The sequence below is a fragment of the Myxocyprinus asiaticus genome, chromosome 21, assembly GCF_019703515.2.
Source record: "Myxocyprinus asiaticus isolate MX2 ecotype Aquarium Trade chromosome 21, UBuf_Myxa_2, whole genome shotgun sequence".
Taxonomy (NCBI): domain Eukaryota; kingdom Metazoa; phylum Chordata; class Actinopteri; order Cypriniformes; family Catostomidae; genus Myxocyprinus; species Myxocyprinus asiaticus.
Window position 1 is genome coordinate 20,188,819 of NC_059364.1, and position 20,044 is coordinate 20,208,862.

Consider the following 20,044-nt stretch of genomic DNA (forward strand, 5'->3'; position numbering starts at 1 on the left):
TGTCTCAAATGTGTATATCAGAATATGTATTGTTATAAAGATGTTTGGCATCCATAGGGGAAGGTGAGAGACTCTTTTTCTTTAATTAAGCATTAAATCTGCCTCTTCAGTGAGTTAATGAAGCTCTGCTCTGACTTTGGCAGAAACCAATGGTGTCTGTACCCAGATCCTGCTTTGTAAGCTTTTATCACTCCGCCCCCTGATGTTCTCAATAAATGGATTACCACAGACTCATCTACAACACTTTTATAGGGTGTGTTATAAAGTTTTGAATACTCTAAAAAAAAAAAAAAATAATAATAATAATAATAATAATTAGTACTTGTGAAGTCTAATATAGTCGTATATTATATAACCTCTGGGTTTTGTGTGATCACATTTCACATATAAATTACATTGAAACTCATATATATGAGATGGTGTTGTACATATTTGAAAGTCTTGCAGTCGACCACAAATTTACAGCTGTAGGACTGTTTAAAACGTTTGTAAATAAAACAATACAATTTCAGAAAAAAAAAACACAGGATATGTGAAGTACCTTTACAATCTGATTGGTACACACATATGGTACACACCTGAGCATTACTACATGATTCAATGTAAATAAAGTTTTAAAGCTTAAAATAATGTGTACAAAAGATAAACGTAAATATATATCACTTTATAAACTCAACAACATGGATGACTATTTAAGGCCTATATTCATGAAATAATTTCTCATAACACAAACATGATAAATAGTCTAAAAATATAGTTTGCAATTTAAAAACATGTCACTAAGTTCTCAAAAACCAATATAAATTACATGTTTATGGCATTGTCCTAACGTACAAAGTATCTAACATTCTCTAAAAGCTCTAGATGTTCCAAGCACCATCTCACAAACAAATTGCAGCACAAGTATTGTGCATAACAGAGCACACTTTTGTTATAAGTCTCAACCTTGTGGAAGGAACAAACCTTTTTGCAGTCTTTTTGGCCATTGTGCAGGATATTTAGCTATTCTTTCAGACATTTAACGTATCGATAAAAACCTATGTGATTCAGCCATTTGATTTAATTTCTAAATCTTCCAAAGGTGCTATGTGGCTTTTCATTGAAGATCAAGGACAGGAGGATGAGCTGTCAAATTCAAGAGAACCATTCTCAAGCGTGCCATATCCATTCATTTTCTTCAGTTTGAGCTGGTCTAGGGGACCAAGGGCCTGGCTCTCTTCCACAGCTTCTTTAGTAGCAAACATCTGACTAATCTCTACAAACGTCTTATTTTTTGTCTCAGGAATAACAAAGAAGACGTAGATGGCCACTGCTAAACACACGCTACAGAATACCAGATAGCAATATGACCCAGCAGACTTCTGTAATACAACAGAACACAAAATAAGTTTTTTTAAATAGTTAAATTAAATGAAGATTATTGAATTTCGCAATGCTTTATTTTGACAAATGTTTTTTTAAATGTGTAAGGCAACCTAAAAACTCTCACATTTTGCTTTACCTTTACCTTTAAGTTAACCGGATCAGACTTAACTGCGTTAAAATGATACGATACCTGTAGGAAAGGAAAGATGAAGCCGATAGTGAAGTTAGACATCCAGTTAAGAGACCCTCCCACAGTGTATGCAGCTGGACGATGAGATTGCTTGAAGAGCTCTGCTGTGATCAAGAATGGAACACCCGCTGGAAAAGAAATACACATCCATACAAATGGTATATTATGATATCATCTTTATTTATCTTGTGCTCGCTGTTAGGGCTATTTGAGGACTATAACTCATAGAGACAGTGCTGTGAAACCATACTGCTATCATATTTTTTTCCACAACAGCCTAATAAAAGGTGTAATATAAATGCATAATTATGAACACATAAATGTACAACCATTTTAAATACATGCATGTATGTACTGCTCTTCTGTAGTGCAACAGTTCTTGGTGGGAGACGAATAATAAACTAGCTTTATAAAGAGCTCATTATCTCGATATGCAGGAAGCAGAGATTGTTCCACTGCTTAAATTCTAATCCCTTTTGGTTACAAGTGAAAAATAAGGAGGCACAAGGTGTTATTTCAAATGTAATGAATTCAGGAACAAGCCAAGCGATGGCTTCATTATTTGTGCATGATAATTGCAGCAGAAGGCGTGCTGCAGTTAAATTGATAAGGAACTCTGCTTGTAATTCATTGTTCATGCAGGATTTTGTCTTAAAAAGCCATATTCATCATTGTTTATGAACAATGAGCCATAAAAAATCCTAATTAAAGACGTAATTACACCGATTGAGACTGGGGCCTGAGAATGAATTATAGATTTTGGAGTGGGGTTGGATAATGCATCAACTCAGTAAAGCACTTGTAGTCTCATTCATCACTGTGGCAGAGCTACTCCTCTCTGCTCTTATTGTGTGAATAAACTATGAGTCTGATGCTTGTGTAGTACCAACAGAACAAAGTATGCACTTTGAAACTTTGATCTTTGAAACTCTTTAAAACTGATAAACAATATCTTCTCTTCTTCAACAATGTGAAGTTATTATCAATATATCAATATAAAGTACTTCAGTCAAGATGTAGCAGCTCAATATGCAAGATATCTGTACCCTGTAACTTGCTCAATCTAAGAATTAGCTCATAGTCTAAAAATTACACCACAAAAATATTTTACTATACTATATTTTTGTATAAAACAATAATCTAGTAATCTACATTGGTACAGTCTAACCAGTCTGTGTGCTTGTAATTATAAAAAAATTTTAAAAAAATAAAAATTAAAAAATAGGTGAAAAAAATTACATTATATTAAAGCTAGTTTTGCATATTATTATGAAAATAAAACATTATTTAGAAATATTATAAAGTATTAATAAGTAATAATATATTATGGATATATTATTTCATGGATTAAATATATGTTAGATGCAAAATATAGTGTTGCTTAATTCTATTAAAGGAATAATCATGAATCGCATGAATAGAAACATACTTATTACCATATATTAATCCTAATGTAATCTGCACATTTATTATGTACTTCAAAATGTGTATCTTAACATGAATAAGTATTTTTAAAACCTATCACCATTTTTCTCTGAAAGTTTGAGAGCCTTTGAATTATTTTTAACATATGAATATGGACCCATCAAATATGAACATTTTAATTTAAATGAAATAATATGCATTTCTTTTTAAATGTTTGTATCAAATAGTCTAACCACAGTTATCAAGCTCAAACAAATATTAAACTAAACAGTTTAAAATTCTACCCCCAGGTGTCGCTATTTCACTATTTGAAGACGTCATCTGGGAATTCAGGGTCAAAGAGCAGAGAACTACTCTCCAATCAGGCAATGTATCTGAGCACGACTAAACGTGATGTAGCCATGTAGATCAGTTTAATAAACAGATTAAGTGAGGAAGAGAGAGTGAGAAAAGCAGAGAGTTTACCTGGCCCTATACAGAATCCAGCGATGATCCCAACCACACACCCCACACTCACATATTTCATGAAAGGCACATGTGTCTGAGTAAAGGTGAAAAAAGCATTATTACTCATTCAGGGATCACACGCTTTTTGACCAATCAGTCTCTGTGACTTTTCTATGACCATTCCAGTTGTTTTTAATTATTGGATATGGATATCTAGGAAGGGATTTTTAGAACTAATTTAAATTCAGTCCGATTCACTAATGAGTCACTCAGTTATGTGAACTATTTAGACCAATTCCTTGAAAGGAACTGACTCAAAAGAATGATTAGCTCACAAATCATATATCTCTATGGCTTGCAAGCAAGGTTGAATTTTTAACAAAAAAAGAAAAAAAAAAAAAAAGCAACAAGAACAAAAACTGAAAAAAAGAAAACCTCTCAGTTGTCCAACAAATGTAGCCAACAGTTATTTCAATGGCCAGTGTAATTATTAAAATTCAGAGTTGAGTTTAGCTTTATTTCACTTACTTGAAGAATAAGAGATAGGGTTATCCCAGCACAACACATTCCCATGACACCAAAACCCCCAATTATCAATGGTCTGCGCCCCAGCCGCTCAATGGTGAAACACTGTAGAAGAAACATAGGTGTAACATAGATATAATGCACACTTCATTTTTTATCTTATCAAATTAATAAGTAACCACTGAACTGAAAGGATGGCTTTTGATACTTGTTTTAAAAGCAAATATCGTGGAAGCGTAAAAGTGGAGCTGTGTTTTTTCATTAAGTGCTGCTAAAATTGAGAGCTAAAGCTGTGTGCTGTTGACTTAAAGGCGGGTGCAGCTGACATAAGAATGAATAGCTGTAATTTTATAACCAATCTCTAGCCTTCCTCCCGTGTGCCATTCGCCTCCCAAGTGAAGACCAATTGACACTGACAGCAATGAGTTCTTCTGACTAAAAGCGTGCCTCTTCTTCTCCGGTTGCTGCTGGTGCATCACTAAATCCTGGCTAAGCGACGCAACTGGGAGGAGAGAGACTGTGTCTGGCCTTCATTACAGCTCTGAAATGTGACCCAAGGATGGAGTCGGTAAAACAAGACACATCAATCTCTCTAATGCTCATCTCATCCAGTGTTTTTTATGAGTGTCACAGCAGAAAAATACATAACATGAGCTGGGGAAGATTGAGGGAAAAGAAAAATGAAAATGACTGAGAGGTGAAGGGATGGAAAGGCCGAGATGTTCTTCCTTGCCCCTAATATTCTCAACTCCAGTAAAGTAATACTCTCTAAAAATGTCACTTAACAAATAGACATTTACTAGAGTTTGAATGATTGTTTATTTATGACAGATACCAATGCACTGATTATTCGTGTTTGATAGCCAAAATGCAGAACAGTTTTTTATTATTTTGTTTCTGCTGTTTGACCCAATGATAACTAAATAATTATTGTACTACAAAAAAAAAAAAAAGAAAAAAAAATGTTTGTTATGAATATTTTAACAACAACAACAATAATAATTTTGTTTATTTAGCTATGTGCCAAGCATTTTTGTAACACATCTCACTTGAATAGCTGTTGTAAATTGATTAATTGTTTCAAGCACATTAAAATATTAACTAATTTACCTGTGAACACTGTTGTTTCTTTTGAACACACAGTACTGTAATGCCTTTGTTGGGTGCTATTCTTTAGAGACACAAAAATAGGCAGACATGATATTATAGAACTGATAACTGATTAAGTACGTAGAAAATAGTGAATATTGGTCAAAATAAAATAAAGAATCCCCCTATCAATAACTGAAATAGACAACCTTTAACAGGCTCCTGTAAACACTAGATAAAAACAGTGATAACAGGCCTTTTTTTGGTGAAATTTTCTGAAAGCATTGGTTGAATAAGAAAACTCACCCCTATAAGGCCTGCAACAATCTCTATAGCTCCAGTTCCTACAGTGGTGTACTGGATCTCAGGGACTGGAATTCCGGCATTCTCAAAGATGTTGTTGGTGTAAAACCAGATCTGGAAAAAGAGGAGATAGAGACAAGTGTGAGAAAAAGGGGAGAGACACTGGAAGTGATTTTGGCTTGTACAGGTGGCATATCATGAATCCTAGCAGTTACGGTGTACAACACTTCAGATTCAATTTGAGAGCTAGAGGGCTGTGTGTGAGGTAAGGCAGGGGGTAATCAGAGAGAACACAGACGGTTTGAGAGCTGCTGGGAGTGAAGAGGACTCACACGGCCTGCCTCTCTCCTGCTGCTCATGCTGAAGTCAGCCAACACTCACCACCTGTCAGCCCCATTTACACTGACTCACACACACACACACACACACACACACACACACACACACACACACACACACACACACACACATGGTCACCTGCTTCCTAAGAGTCTTATAGACAATGTCATTTAATATTCAAATTTGATCTCAAATCTCCATAGGGCAAACCTGGAAAGTCCTTCTTTGATTTGACATCAGCTGCTCACAGACTATGACAGGATATAACTATCATTTGCAGAATTAATGTTACTATGAATTTGCAAAGAGTCCTCAGCTTTACTCAGTTTTCAAGGTGATGAAACTTTGTAAACAGATAAGACAAAGAATCAACCAAAAACCTAAGCTGAAATATTATTGTGTGCCCAGTAAGTCTGAACTGTCAGTTTATTTTATAATAACCTCACACACACAACATAAAAATCTGGACGTTTCTGACTTGAAATGGGATACATACAGTCAAAATCTCATGAAAGAAGTCAGCAGTTGTATATGGAGAAGACAAGCACCACAAAGAAAACACTGAGGATAAAACTGCTGACTGCTACTGCTGCTAGTACAAACTAAGGGGCTGTACACAGGATGCATTGTTGGTCTGTGCTGATATTATGTAAATATTCGCTAGAGTCTAGATGGATGTCTTTGACCATTGCGACACATCTTGTAGTTTTTTTTCAGTATCTTTTTTGTTTGAGAAGCAGTGGAAAAATGTTTTGAAATGAATATGCTTGAATATGCTTGAATAATGGCTCTTTGCTGGTTATGTTTGTGGGGCAGTGCAAATTAGACAGGATAAACTCTGGCATTGAGCTATCTTTCTGTCTTTATCATCATTACAATTTAAAGAATTTATTTCCAGGTTTAAATTCAGAGATGTACCTTAAATTCAAGGTTTTTAGAGATGCATCTAAGAATTTTACAGTATGTCTCACTAGTAAAATTGCATAGTTCTTTTGGGAGCCTTTCTAATGTGTTGTCTTACGTAAATCTTTTTAGCAGATCTTTAGTAGCCACTATAGATAATTTTTTGCTGAGATACATCAGAATTTGAATTCACAGCTCTAATTCTAATTATAAAACAGATACACACATAAAAGAGAACCACAGTGGCAAGTTCAACGGGATGATATCAGCTGACAAAACACGGCTATTTTAGATAAAGGTACAATTCTCTAATTCAAAACTACAATTAATCTATTGTCAAAGACTACTATCAAAAAAGCCTTAAACATTTTATTTCATATACTGACCAAAAAAATCACTAATGTTCTTTTTACAATCTGTGAAAAAACGATTCCATTAAAATATTCCTGATAAAAGGTTTAATTCATTAAGCTCTGTTGGGTAAAGAATGAGGTTTCTGTCAGCTCTGTCCTCTTAATCATCTGAACAAGTAATCTGCATTTAAACTAAATATTTCAGGAAGGTTATCCACTTTCCTGAAGAATAAATAAAAAAGAGCTCTTTAGACACTTTAAATTCAGGCCCATCGTCACTGTTTTGCTGCACAGGTTCGGCTCAATCGTGATTTTCTGCTGTTTTATTTGACATTTAAATAAATCTTCTGAATATAAGGTTTTAGATTCTAAATACTTAAAAAGGATAATTCAACAAAAATGAAAATTCTTTGTACTCACCCTCATGTTGTTCCAAAATCGTATGACCTTATCTATAATACAAAAGTCACCATTCACTTTCATGGCATCTTCTTTCCATACAATGAAAGTGAGTGGTGACTGAGGCTGTCATTTTACCATTAATAATAATAATATGTTTATATATATATACAGTATATAGCCTTTCTAGCACTCAGGGTCGCTTTACAAAGACAAAGAAATATGAAAGCAAAAGCAAAACAAACAAAACAAATGAATGAATAACAAAACTCAGACAATAACCAAAAGGAAAACATAACAAGGATGTGACAAATAATCAATTAATAAATAGCAAAATTCAGAAAATAAAAAGGAAAACATACCAAGGACATGTCAAATAATCTGAGAACACCATAGACAAAACAAATAATCATTGACATGAAGCATGAGAATAGCAAAGAGAAAAGAAGAATGAAAGGAAAGAGACCTCTTGAAGGTTCTGAAATGTTTTTCATATACTTTTTTGAACTTGGGTTCAATAGTGTTTTTAACTGACCCATCTTTCAATAACAGTTCCTTTGCAAAGCTTGAATCATATTGTGACTTGTTCACAAGAAAGTCATGCTGATATGAGCCAAAAACACATATAATACACGCCTAAATGAGCTGAACACATAAAATCCGATCTGAAATGTGCTGAACACATAATATGATCCACAGTAAAATGTGACGCTCAAACATTATCCAATGCGTGGTGAAACGTGAAGCACACACATACTGTATCATCCTGCAAAGATGCGATCAGGAATTTTGTTAAACTTCAGTCACTATTTCCTGATGTTGGCATCAGAGGCCAAAGCAGAGATTCTGGTCTTCACAGCCACAACATCTCACATCTTCCATCATCTGCTTACTCTGGACGAGCTGCGCTTCTCCCAGTCAGCGGCAGCAATGTAATGGAGCAGAACAGATGCGTTTTTAAAAGTTGAGCTTTTAGCGCTCTTAAAACGTGGCACACATAGCCGGAAATGCAACAAAATGGTCAAAGATGTCCTATCTAGTGCACGTTTACATGGACCAACAATTAAAAATATGGGTGCAAAAACACGTCCATGACGCGTTTACACTCAAAGCAGCAAGACGAAGAATAAGTGTCTCCTTTTAAGAGTTATAACTTCAAACCGTGTCTTTAAAAAGTGGCACAAAGCAGTTGAAGCAGTTCGCCTATTGTATGTTTATGTAAAAAAAACAAAAACATTTAAAATAGTCCAGATGGGCACAAGAAGGTGTCCTGTGTAAGTCCCCTTTAGTGTTGAGGAATGGTAGGCCCATATGTCTTGTTCTCTCCTCTTCACCTTTCTGACTTAGCACCAGTGGGCATGCAATCATGTAAAAGTAGGCGTTGATGTCTTGCTGTAGAGGCAGTCATGGGCTGATGTATTCATCCATGTGACATCACAAAGTAGGGGAAATCCTAACTAGCCGTTTTTGCAGCTTGTTTTAAACAAATGCTCTTTTTGAATTGAGGAGGAAGTTTTGAGTTCTGAAACTTACAATATGTTTTTATAGTACAATGACCTGTGACATGTCAAAACATCAAGAAACATTTTTATGTCATGAACCCCTTAAATTTTATATTGTTTAAATTTACAAATGTACAGCATATATTTAAGAATAGTAATGATCATTGTTTTGAAAAGCACAAGCAGATAATGTAAGCAAATAGTTAGTGTGGTCAACTCTGTATCTTACCGCATCAATGCCAGACAGTTGCATGCCGATGTTGATGACCACCACGGAGAGAACCTGCCAGCGAACAGTGTGGTCCAGTAGCAGTTGCCAGACAGACACTGTCTCCACTGAGGACAGAGATCGTTGCTCCTCTTGCATCTCCTCTATCTCTTCCTGGATGTTACATTTGGCCCTGTACCATTTCAGAGCTGCACCAACACACAGAACACAAGCTGAAGTCCATCTTTATTATATACTATAATATTGTGACAAAAGCAGAGTAGAATTGTTGTTTGTGGTTAAAAAGTGATTCCCCAAGTGGTTCTCTCACCAGTGATAGTGGCATGAACATTGTGCTTCTCAATCAACAGGTAGCGTGGACTTTCTGGAAACCACGGCAACAGCATCAGCTGGACAAATGTGGGGAACACCACAAGGGAGAGGAACAGGGGCCAGTGCTCCTCCTGCCAATCAAAGTAGAACAAACAGATTGAGACTGGCCAGAACTCAATACATTCACATCAACCAGCTTTGAACAAGCTATGTAAGTTGCACAAGCTTTTTAAGTATATTATACTATTATATATATATAGACAGATAGATAGATAGATAGATAGATAGATAGATAGATAGATACAGTATATAAATATACAGCTCTAGAAAAAAATTAGACACCACTGCAAGATAATCAGTTTCTCGGGATTTACTATTTATAGGTATGTGTTTGAGTAAAATGAAAATTTTTGTTTTATTCTATAAAGTACTGACAACATTTAATCATATAAAAATCATTTAGAGCATTTATTTGCAGAAAAAGACAACTGGTCAAAATAACAAAAAGATGCAGTGTTTTCAGACCTCAAATAATGCAAAGAAAACTAGTTCATATTCATTTTTAAACAACACAATACTAATGTTTTAGCTTAGGAAGAGTTCAGAAATCACTATTTAGTGGAATAACCCTGATTTTCAACCACAGATTTCATGTGTCTTGGCATGCTCTCTACCAGTCTGTTGGGTGAATTTATGCCACTCCTGACACAAAAATTCAAGTAGCTCGGCTTTGTTTGATGGCTTGTGGCCATCTATCTTCCTCTTGATCACATTCCAGGGGTTTTCAATGGGGTTCAGGTCTGGAGATTGGGCTGGCCATGACAGGGTCTTGATCCGGTGGTCCTCCATCCACACCTTGATCATGGATCAGGCTGTGTGGCATGGAGCATTGTCCTGCTGGAAAACCCAATCCTCAGAGTTGGAGAACATTGGGGAACATTGTAATAGCAGAAGGAAGCAAATTTTCTTCCAGAATATCCTTGTACGTGGCTTGATTCATGCATCCTTCACAAAGACAAATCTGCCTGATTCCAGCCTTGCTGAAGCACCCCCAGATCATCACCGATCATCCACCTGGTCATCTAATGGTTAGACGGAGTCCTGGAGAGGCCTTCAAGCCACACTGTCTCACACCCACGGTGAAATTTGGTGGAGGATCGGTGATTACTCAAACACTTACCTACAAATAGTAAGTCCAGAGAAACTGATAAATTTGCAGTGGTCTCTTAATTTTTTCCAGAGCTGTATATTTATTTTTTATAAATATACTGTATATATATATATATATATATATATATATATATATATATATATATATACACACACACACACACACACACACACACACACACACACTCACTGAGCACTTTATTAGGAACACCTGTACACCTACTAATCAGCCAATCATGTGACAGCAGTGCAATGCATAAAATCGTGTATATACGGGTCAGGAGCTTCAGCTAATGTTCACATCAACCATCAGAATGGGGAAAATTTTTTATCTCAGTGATGTCGACCGTGACATGATTGTTGGTGCCACACGGGCTGGTTTGAATATTTCTGTAACTGCTGATCTCCTGGGATTTTCATGCACAACAGTCTCTAGAGTTTACTCAGAATGGTGCCAAAAACAAAAAAACATCCGGTGAGTGGCAGTTCTGCGGACAGTTCTGCGGACTGGTTTGAGCTGACAGAAAGGCTACGGTAACTCAGAAAACCACTCTGTACAATTGTGGTGAGGAGAATAGCATCTCAAAGTGCACAACACGTCGAACCTTGAGGCGGATGGGCTACAACAGCAGAAGACCATGTCGGGCACTTTATTACAACTATAGAGTTCATAATAAAGTGCTAAGCGAGTGTAAAAAGCTATTTAAGAAAATAAAATAAGAGATGTAATTTTATTATGTTTAAGAGTTAGTGCACCTTAAAAAAAATTCTGTCATCATTTACTAACCCCCATGTCATTCAAAACCATTATAACCTATGTGACTTAATTTCAGTCATCATTCACTTTCATTATATAGAAAGCAGATGTAAAATCAGTGATGGTGGAATAAAATGTGAATGATGACTGAGGTTAACAGTTTGCCAGCTCCTTTTATGTTTCACTGAATAAAGTCATCCAAGTTTGGAACAACATGAGGGTGAGTAAATGAAGAAAGAATTTTGATTTTGGGGTGAACTATCCCTTTAAATATAATATTAAAATGAAGGTCTTTGTTGTACCTTTCCTAAAAGTTCATGCAGGCCCAAGATTTGAGCAGAGAAAACCCCAGCACAAATGAAAATGCTGGGCATGAGCCCCAGGAAACCTCTCAGGTTCTTAGGAGCGATCTCTCCCAGGTACATAGGCACTACGCTGAGAGAGATACCTGAGAGATGGTAATGAGCAGATCACATCAGTACATTCAGGTTTATTATTTTTGCCATAATCACTCATTTTTAATTTTATAATTGCTTATTTTTCATACCTGAATGTATCCCTGTTACAAAACGACCAAAGATGACCATTTCCGGTGAGTCACAGATCCTGCTGAAACCCATGAGAGATCCCGCCAAGAACACCAGTACAGTGGAGTTGACCACTGTTCCTTTCCTGCAAAAGCAAACACAGTGGAGTCCTGTTCTGGCACTGCTCATTAAGCTAGGACATTCATGCTCAATAGCCAGCCACCTGGGAGTTTAACTATCAAAACCAGATAACTGATGTTCCATGACAGTGCTGCTGGGTGAAATAGCTGCCTTCCTTGATTAGTTCTATCAAGTTGTAAACTTTCCCCCTGATTTACAGATGGCTGCACCATGTTCTGCGTTATGATCACTTCAATGCTATAAAACATTTTGCTGGACCTGAAATTGATTAGAACAATAAATAGGGTTATGATTCATCATCTTTCATTTGCATTTAAAATGTCTGCAGTCAAATCTTGTGGCGCCACTCACAGACACTCAGATCACACAAGAAAAAAGTTCCAGAGTCCTTGGAGAGCACAAAAGAGAAGTGTAAGCTACGGCTAACAAAAAACATGATCATTGAACAACTCACAATTATTTAGAAAGCTGAAGAGTGCAACTTTTTTGATGTTCAAATAATTTCTCCAATCCCAGCCTAAAACGCATAGACAACTACATTTAAATTCTTGTTGTGGCCATTCGTGACAAGAACAAAGAAGTTTGGTGCCTTGTGGACAGAACAAAAATGTCAGCGGTTTCAAGGCCATTTACAAGGCAAAGGCAATGTCATTTAGAGCAGTAAGAGAGGTCAGGTGGGGTGACAGATGAGGAAGAATCTACCTCGATGGCCTTGACACTCAGTGGAATTCCTGGCAGAGTGACCGCACCATGCCAGATGTTATGGGTCTGGGTCTTCCCCTGACTTACCTTCCAAATCTGGTGACCAGTGTGCCCACCATCAAGGAGCCGATCAGGCCTCCAATCGCAAACACAGAAACAGTGAGTGAATACATCAGTGTCAGGGCCTCCTCGTTCAGTCCAGTTCCATTCCGGCTTACCACTGTACGGTTATAGAAGTCTTTAATGTACTGTGATTGAAAAGGACACAGTGAAAGAGACAGAGAGAGAGAGAAATATTAAACAAATATTTTTGTGCATTTTAATAAATATGGCACTGTCAAACTCAATTCATGTAGACACTAAAAAGTCAGCTTTAAGGCTTTACAAAGCTTTGCTAAAAAAATTTAAATGATAAGGCTTATAAGGCACGTTCCAAAGCTTCCATTTAGGCACACCTCTTTCTACGTGGACTTACAAGACTTTGTCTCATGATAAACACTGTTTCTCTCTCTCTTTCCTCTATTTCTGCACTTTAAGGTCACAGTCTAATTAAATTCCAGGGTATCTACAGTTTAGGTTGAACCACAGTATCCTTAATAGACTGGGTGACAGTCTTATTGGTGAAGGGCATCTATATCAGTCTTTCAATTCACTCAACAATTGATTCAACAGAAATAAATCCACCAACTTTACAAAAAAAATAAATAAATAGATCACTGATAACATTGAATGAGCTTCTGCTTCAAAAAATATAAACTTTCAATCAGGATTTTTGGATTTATTTATTTGAATCGTCTTCATTAGAATGATGTTCTAAGAAAAACAACACAAAACAAAGCCACTTAAGTAGGGTATATAACAGCCAGTCAGGAGACCAGACAGGAAAATTTAAATATTTTCATCATTAACAGGCTAATGGGGTAGGGCAAATAGGTCCCTACTTATATACATGAAGAGCTGCTAGAGGCAACCACTGCAGCACAAAATGCCTGACAAGCCAAGATGAACAAACAACATCTGACTCATCTACAAAAAATGAAAATATGGTTCAACACTTTGTTTCTTCAAGTTTCTGGGCAAAGTCTTAGGAAAACTAGGGAAAACTTTCTCATTATGTCCCAGGTTATTATGCTGGGCAAACCTCCTTGCTCTCTGGTTAACATTATATATTTGTATATAGATATATAAAATACTTTAATATGATATTAAATATTATTATTATTATTAAATATATGAAATATTAATTTAAACCAGTATTCTAGAATTGCTTGTAGAAATCACAATCTACAACAAGAATGCATCAGGTTAAAGTAAGTGAAATTCCCTGACATCCTGCCTCAGTAGAGCATCTGTTCAGGCCACTATGTTTGTTCTCTTACCCAGTCTGCTGTGAGGAAGGTCAAACTAGACATGTATCTCTCAACTGGGCCAATCAAAAGAAAGTTGCATTTAAGAAACTTTGTGATTAATAGAAAGGTGTTGGTTAGGTTATCTACTGATAACTAGTTTACATGAGCAGTTAAGGCCAACTGGGTTGCTGAATTATGTCAATGAGTGTCAGTGAGCACTTACCCCAGCAGGAGAGTTGACCACAGCTAAGTTGTACCCATAGAGCATAGAGCTGCCAAAGGAGGTGAGGAAAGCAGCTGCCAGCAGAGATGAGGTTAGGTGCTATTAAAGATCAACAAGCAAATATGAAGATTATTAGTACTTGTTTGAAGCAAACAATCCAAATATAGCATTACAGTAACATTTATAATTTAACATTTTATATGTTCAGTTTACCTGCTAGTGATGGTTAAAAAACAATGGCCTGTAAGGTGTAATGGTGATTGCTCTTATCTGAAAGAGTCAAGCTTTTTGTTTCTTTTGTAAACTCCATAAAACATTCCTGTGCTGATCAGGGTGAAAATAGAGTGTATGCCACTAACAAATTAAATACAGTGGTGACTTGAAAGAAAGACTTAAGGTTCTGTTTACATGAATTGATGAGTTTGAATTCAAGAAGGTGTTTGACTGTCAGTCACATAACTAACACTGCTGGGTGGTTTGGACTTCCATGTTGAATAATATGAAAGTGAATGAGATATACTGTCTTGCCATTCTATTTAGAACCCTCAAAGCTGATGGAGTGAAATTCTATGCACACTAAGCAAAAATATTTATAACTCTTAATATGCCATAGAATTGCTTGAAAGCTTGCTATACTCATCTAACAGCCAGAAAAGACATTAAAAAGTTGTTGTTTATATGTTTAACCTTTAAAGGCATACTTCGGGTCTTTAATGACTAGGACCTCATTCAACCCCCTGTACCTCATCCATTTTTTTGGAGTTGTGCCCACACCTTTTTATTATTCCTCAATCTCTCTCTTATAAATACTGTAACAAAAAAATAAAATAAAACGAAATGCAAAAAAAATTACATATACACTGGCGGCCAAAAGTTTGGAATAATGTACAGATTTTGCTCTTATGGAAAGAAGTTGGTACTTTTATTCACCAAAGTGGCATTCAACTGATCACAATATATAGTCAGGACATTAATAATGTGAAAAATTACTATTACAATTTGAAAAAAAAAAAATTCAGAACTTCTTAAACTACTACAGAGTTCTCATCAAAAAATCCTCCACGTGCAGCAATGACAGCTTTGCAGATCCTTGGCATTCTAGCTGTCAGTTTGTCCAGATACTCAGGTGACATTTCACCCCACGCTTCCTGTAGCACTTGCCATAGATGTGGCTGTCTTGTCGGGCACTTCTCACGCACTTTACAGTCTAGCTGATTCCACAAAAGCTCAATGAGTTTAAGATCCATAACACTCTTTTCCAATTATCTGTTGTCCAATGTCTGTCTCTTTGCCCACTCTAACCTTTTCTTTTTGTTTTTCTGTTTCAAAAGTGGCTTTTTCTTTGCAATTCTTCCCATAAGGCCTGCACCCCTGAGTGGAGGTCTCTTTACTGTTGTACATGAAGCTGGTGTTGAGCGGGTAGAATTCAATGAAGCTGTCAGCTGAGGACATGTGAGGCGTCTATCTCTCAAAATAGAGACTCTGATGTACTTATCCTCTTGTTTAGTTGTACATCTGGCCTTCCACATCTCTTTCTGTCCTTGTTAGAGCCAGTTGTCCTTTGTCTTTGATGACTGTATTGTACACCTTTGTATGAAATCTTCAGTTTTTTTGGCAATTTCAAGCATTGTATAGCCTTCATTCCTCAAAACAATGATTGACTGACAAGTTTCTAGAGAAAGCTGTTTCTTTTTTGCCATTTTTTACCTGATATTGACCTTAAGACATGCCAGTCTATTGCATACTGTGGCAACTCAAAAACAAACACAAACAAAGACAATGTTAAGCTTCATTTAACGAAACAAATGATTACTCAAGGATAAGGTGTTGGAGTGATGGCTGCTGGAAATGGGGTCTGTCTAGATTTGATCAAAAATGACTTTTTTCAAATAGTGATGGTGCTGTTTTTTTACATCAGTAATGTCCTGACTATACTTTGTGATCAGCTGAATGACACTTTGGTGAATTAAAGTACCAATTAAAGTGTATATATTTTTACATTTTGCTGAGAGTATGTACTTAGAAATAAGAATAGAAAAAATAGAAAAATATTTTTCAACACAGAAATAACAACTGGCATGGGCTTACATTTGTACATAAGTTCATTCGGTTGTGTTGGACTGGACTGTAAAAAAGCACATATTACAGTATGTAATATATTCTAGTAATCTAATAATATAATACTATATATATTATATTATATTATTAGATTACTCAAGGTCAGTAACATATTCTAAATAATTTGGATTACTTCAGCACTGGTAGATTTTTTCACTTGTTCATTTAAAACTCTGCCAGTACAGTGAGACAAAATACACATGTTAAAAATACATTCTCTGAAAAACCTAAATATCTTATGCAGTGTTGTTTCTAAAACAAGGTAAATCAAATTGATCTTGTTTTAAGGATCTTTAGATATTTTGACAGGAAAACAATGCAAAAATTATTATCAAGAATAAGATTTTTGCCCTAATATCAAAGGTCTTACTAGAAAAAAATTAATTATGATCTAATGTGAATTTTCTTGATAAAAAAATATGGTTGTGCCTGGTAACATGTGCATGTAAAATGGCTAGAAATAGCATTTTAGCTTAGCGTAAAGCTGACAATTTACACAAAGTTTATTTCTATTTCTGCGGCCCCAAACTTACTTCAAACGTACTTCTGTGTCTGCTTGTATTAATGTAACACATCATAAGAAAGTGTTTCACTGCTGTTCAAATGGACTTTGGATCGCATCATTTATATGGATAAATGTTTTACATCTGAAAGGACTAAATATGAAATGAAACAAATGACAATAAAATGCAAAGTAATCTCTTCAGTAAGAATACAGTTACTTATATTTTGTATTTTAAATATGTAATCCCGCTACATGTATTCCGTTACTCTCCAACCCTGTATATATATATATATATATATATATATATATATATATATATATATATATATATATATATATATATATACCACACATTTCCCCCAAAATATATCCTTATTTTAAAAAATTTAAGATTTTCCTATTCTATTCTATTTTGAGACTACTTAAAACACAAAAAGTCGAAACAGCGGTTCAGGTCAGAGGAGGAGAGAATAGCTTTTTCTCATGAGACTTCAGTGGTCATTATGCTTTAGATCATGAGTGGAAAACTTAATTTGTCCCATAAGTGGTCAGATGCAGTTGCTTAAGCCTACACGTGAGGGGAGATGCATAGAAAATATCTTGTGACATCAAATTAAAGCAGATTCTTTTCCTTCACAGCATGAAAAACAAAAGGAAAATACAGTACATCAAATATTCCCTACATTACCCAAGTTTTTAAAACCTATTACAAAACCTTTAGCTATTTACCAAAATTCAATACTGAAATTAAACATTAAAAGCCTATAGTTACCACGTAGCTATATACAGTCTACAATATAAACTACTCTACTAATTTTAAACAGGTTAAACTTTTACTTTTTAAACTATTACAGAAGATTGTATATTGCAAATATATGATATCAAAGCTTGAGAGAATAAGAAAATTAGACCGAAACAAGTAATATGTTGCAAAACAGACTTAGACCCAATAAAAAAAACTCGGTAACGCTTTAGATTACAGCCCGCAATTTACAGTGTAAATACACCGAATTTACAGCGTACCTTTTTTGTATTAATAGTGTAACTACACAGTACGTACTTGTAGGTATAAGGGAACAATATGCAAAGTTTGGGGAATAAAGGGGTAACAACCTGGAAAATTACAAATAATTTATACGGTAAGTATTTTATAACTAAGGGGTAACTATTCTAATATTATGTGATATATGACCTTATACTATGCTAAACAACAATCTTACTTTGAGAGCAATTAAGCAAGAACATACACAGTGTACCTTTTTGTAATAATAGTGTACCTACACATATAGGCTACTGTAGGTATTTTTTAACTATGGGGTACATACTACATACTTTTTTTTTTCTTCACTACTGTCATCTGATGGAGTTTTGGTTCCTTGCCATTGTCGCCTTAAGCTTGCTCGTTGGGGGCTTAAATGACTATTAATATTCAGAAAATATTATTGAACTAACTGTATTGACACTATCGGTTGAGAACACAAAACTTGAACTGAATTGAGCTGAATAATTACATTACCGTCTTGAGCTGCTTTATAGCTGAAATTGAAGTATTTTTCATAATTGATGCATTTTGAAACATTACTGTTATTTTTTCTGTTTATTACTGTGAAGCTGCTTTGAAACAATCTGTAGCCTATAGTATAAAGCGCTATATAATTAAATGTGATTTGACTTGACTTAACTTGACATGATGGAGGTATTACGTGGTATATGACCTACTATGCTAAACAACAAACGTTTGGGAGCAATTTAGAAAGAACATACACTGCATACCTTTTTGCAATAATACGTATTATATTATACATATAGGACTAGGTATTTTTTTTAACTACGGGGTACATATTCTATTATTACAGGATACATGATGGAGGTTTTTGCTATATGTTTTTATTTAGAAATTGAAATCAATGTTCTTTTGTGTTGAATTGTTGATTCTTTATTGTTCTTTTTACAGTTTCTTGTCATTATTTTAAAATTGTTGGTATTTAATGTATTATAGTTCTGTTAAAGATACATATATATTTTTTATAAACTTTTTTTGGGTTAAATTAAGGTCTTTCTACTGTGCTTCAGTTCTTTGTTGATAACTTTGTGACACAGAGCTAATGCTGAAGCTAGGTTTATCTGTTCCAGCATAATTAAAACGGTTTAATGTTGCACTTACCCTGTAACTACGTGGAAAAAAGGGGCTAACAAGTTGGACTTACACTGTAACAGCATGGAATAATGGTATATTTACACAGTAACTACAGATTATTATTTATTTTATTTTTTTGCAATAGTTCTAATTTTGCTTACCTTGTTTTCCCTAGTTGCCTTGCCTAGTTAGTTTTAATATATATATATAGAGAGAGAGAGAGAGAGAGAGAGAGAGAGAGAGAGAGAGAGAGAGAGAGAGAGATAGATAGATAGATAGATAGATTATAATATAATACCTATGTATTATTACAAAAAGGTACGCAGTGCATGTTCTTGCTAAATTGCTCGCAAACGTAAGATTGTTGTTTAGCAAGTCATACATACCATGTAATATTAGAATAGTTACCCCTTAGTTATAAAATACTTACAGTATAAATTATTTGTAATTTTCCAGGTTGTTACCCCTTTATTCCCCAAACTTTGCATATTGTTCCCTTATACCTACACGTAAGTAATGTATAGGTACACTATTATTACAAAAAGGTACGCTGTAAATTCGGTGTACTTACGAAATTGCGGGCTGTAATCTAAAGAGTTACCAAAAACTCTCAGTAATGAAAATAGTCTACTTACCGATGTTTTGCCTAGCGACGTACTTAATAATTCTTCAGCCATGTTTTCATTTACTTACACAATACTTCTTGAGATAAAGAGTATGATTTAAGTTAAGCTTAGTTTATGCTGGCTGTCTTCATCTTAGACGTGAGGGCGTGGTCACAATGATTGACAGCGGGCAGATCGAATGATTGACAGCGAGGCGGCCTCTCGTCCTCACTCCTGTCCTGAGCACGCGCTTCGCGGGCTTATAGCTGCATTTCCGAGAGCGTCGTTTAACAACAATGGGCCTGTACAATCACATGATAGCCAACAACGTGATTCCTGCTGAAATCAATTAGTTAAGTGAATTTACAAAGACTGCGGTCTATGGACTATGGAAACTCTTGTAGCGTGTATTCCAGAAAGACAGCACAG

The 20,044-nt window shown here is 35.3% G+C and overlaps 1 protein-coding gene across 1 annotated transcript; it reads right to left on the reverse strand.

Moving 5' to 3' along the window:
* Positions 1–345: 345 nt before the first annotated feature.
* On the reverse strand, positions 346–19,785 carry LOC127412156 (solute carrier family 2, facilitated glucose transporter member 9-like). The gene is made up of 12 exons (XM_051648289.1): positions 19,646–19,785; positions 14,251–14,349; positions 12,766–12,926; positions 11,856–11,980; positions 11,611–11,756; positions 9,380–9,512; positions 9,070–9,257; positions 5,348–5,458; positions 3,956–4,057; positions 3,446–3,521; positions 1,556–1,683; positions 346–1,361 (listed from the first exon to the last, which is right to left on the reverse strand). Exons 1-12 carry the CDS (start codon positions 19,685–19,687, stop codon positions 1,107–1,109), a joined length of 1,566 nt encoding a protein of 521 aa, XP_051504249.1. The 5' UTR covers positions 19,688–19,785; the 3' UTR covers positions 346–1,106.
* Between the last annotated feature and the right edge of the window lie 259 nt (positions 19,786–20,044).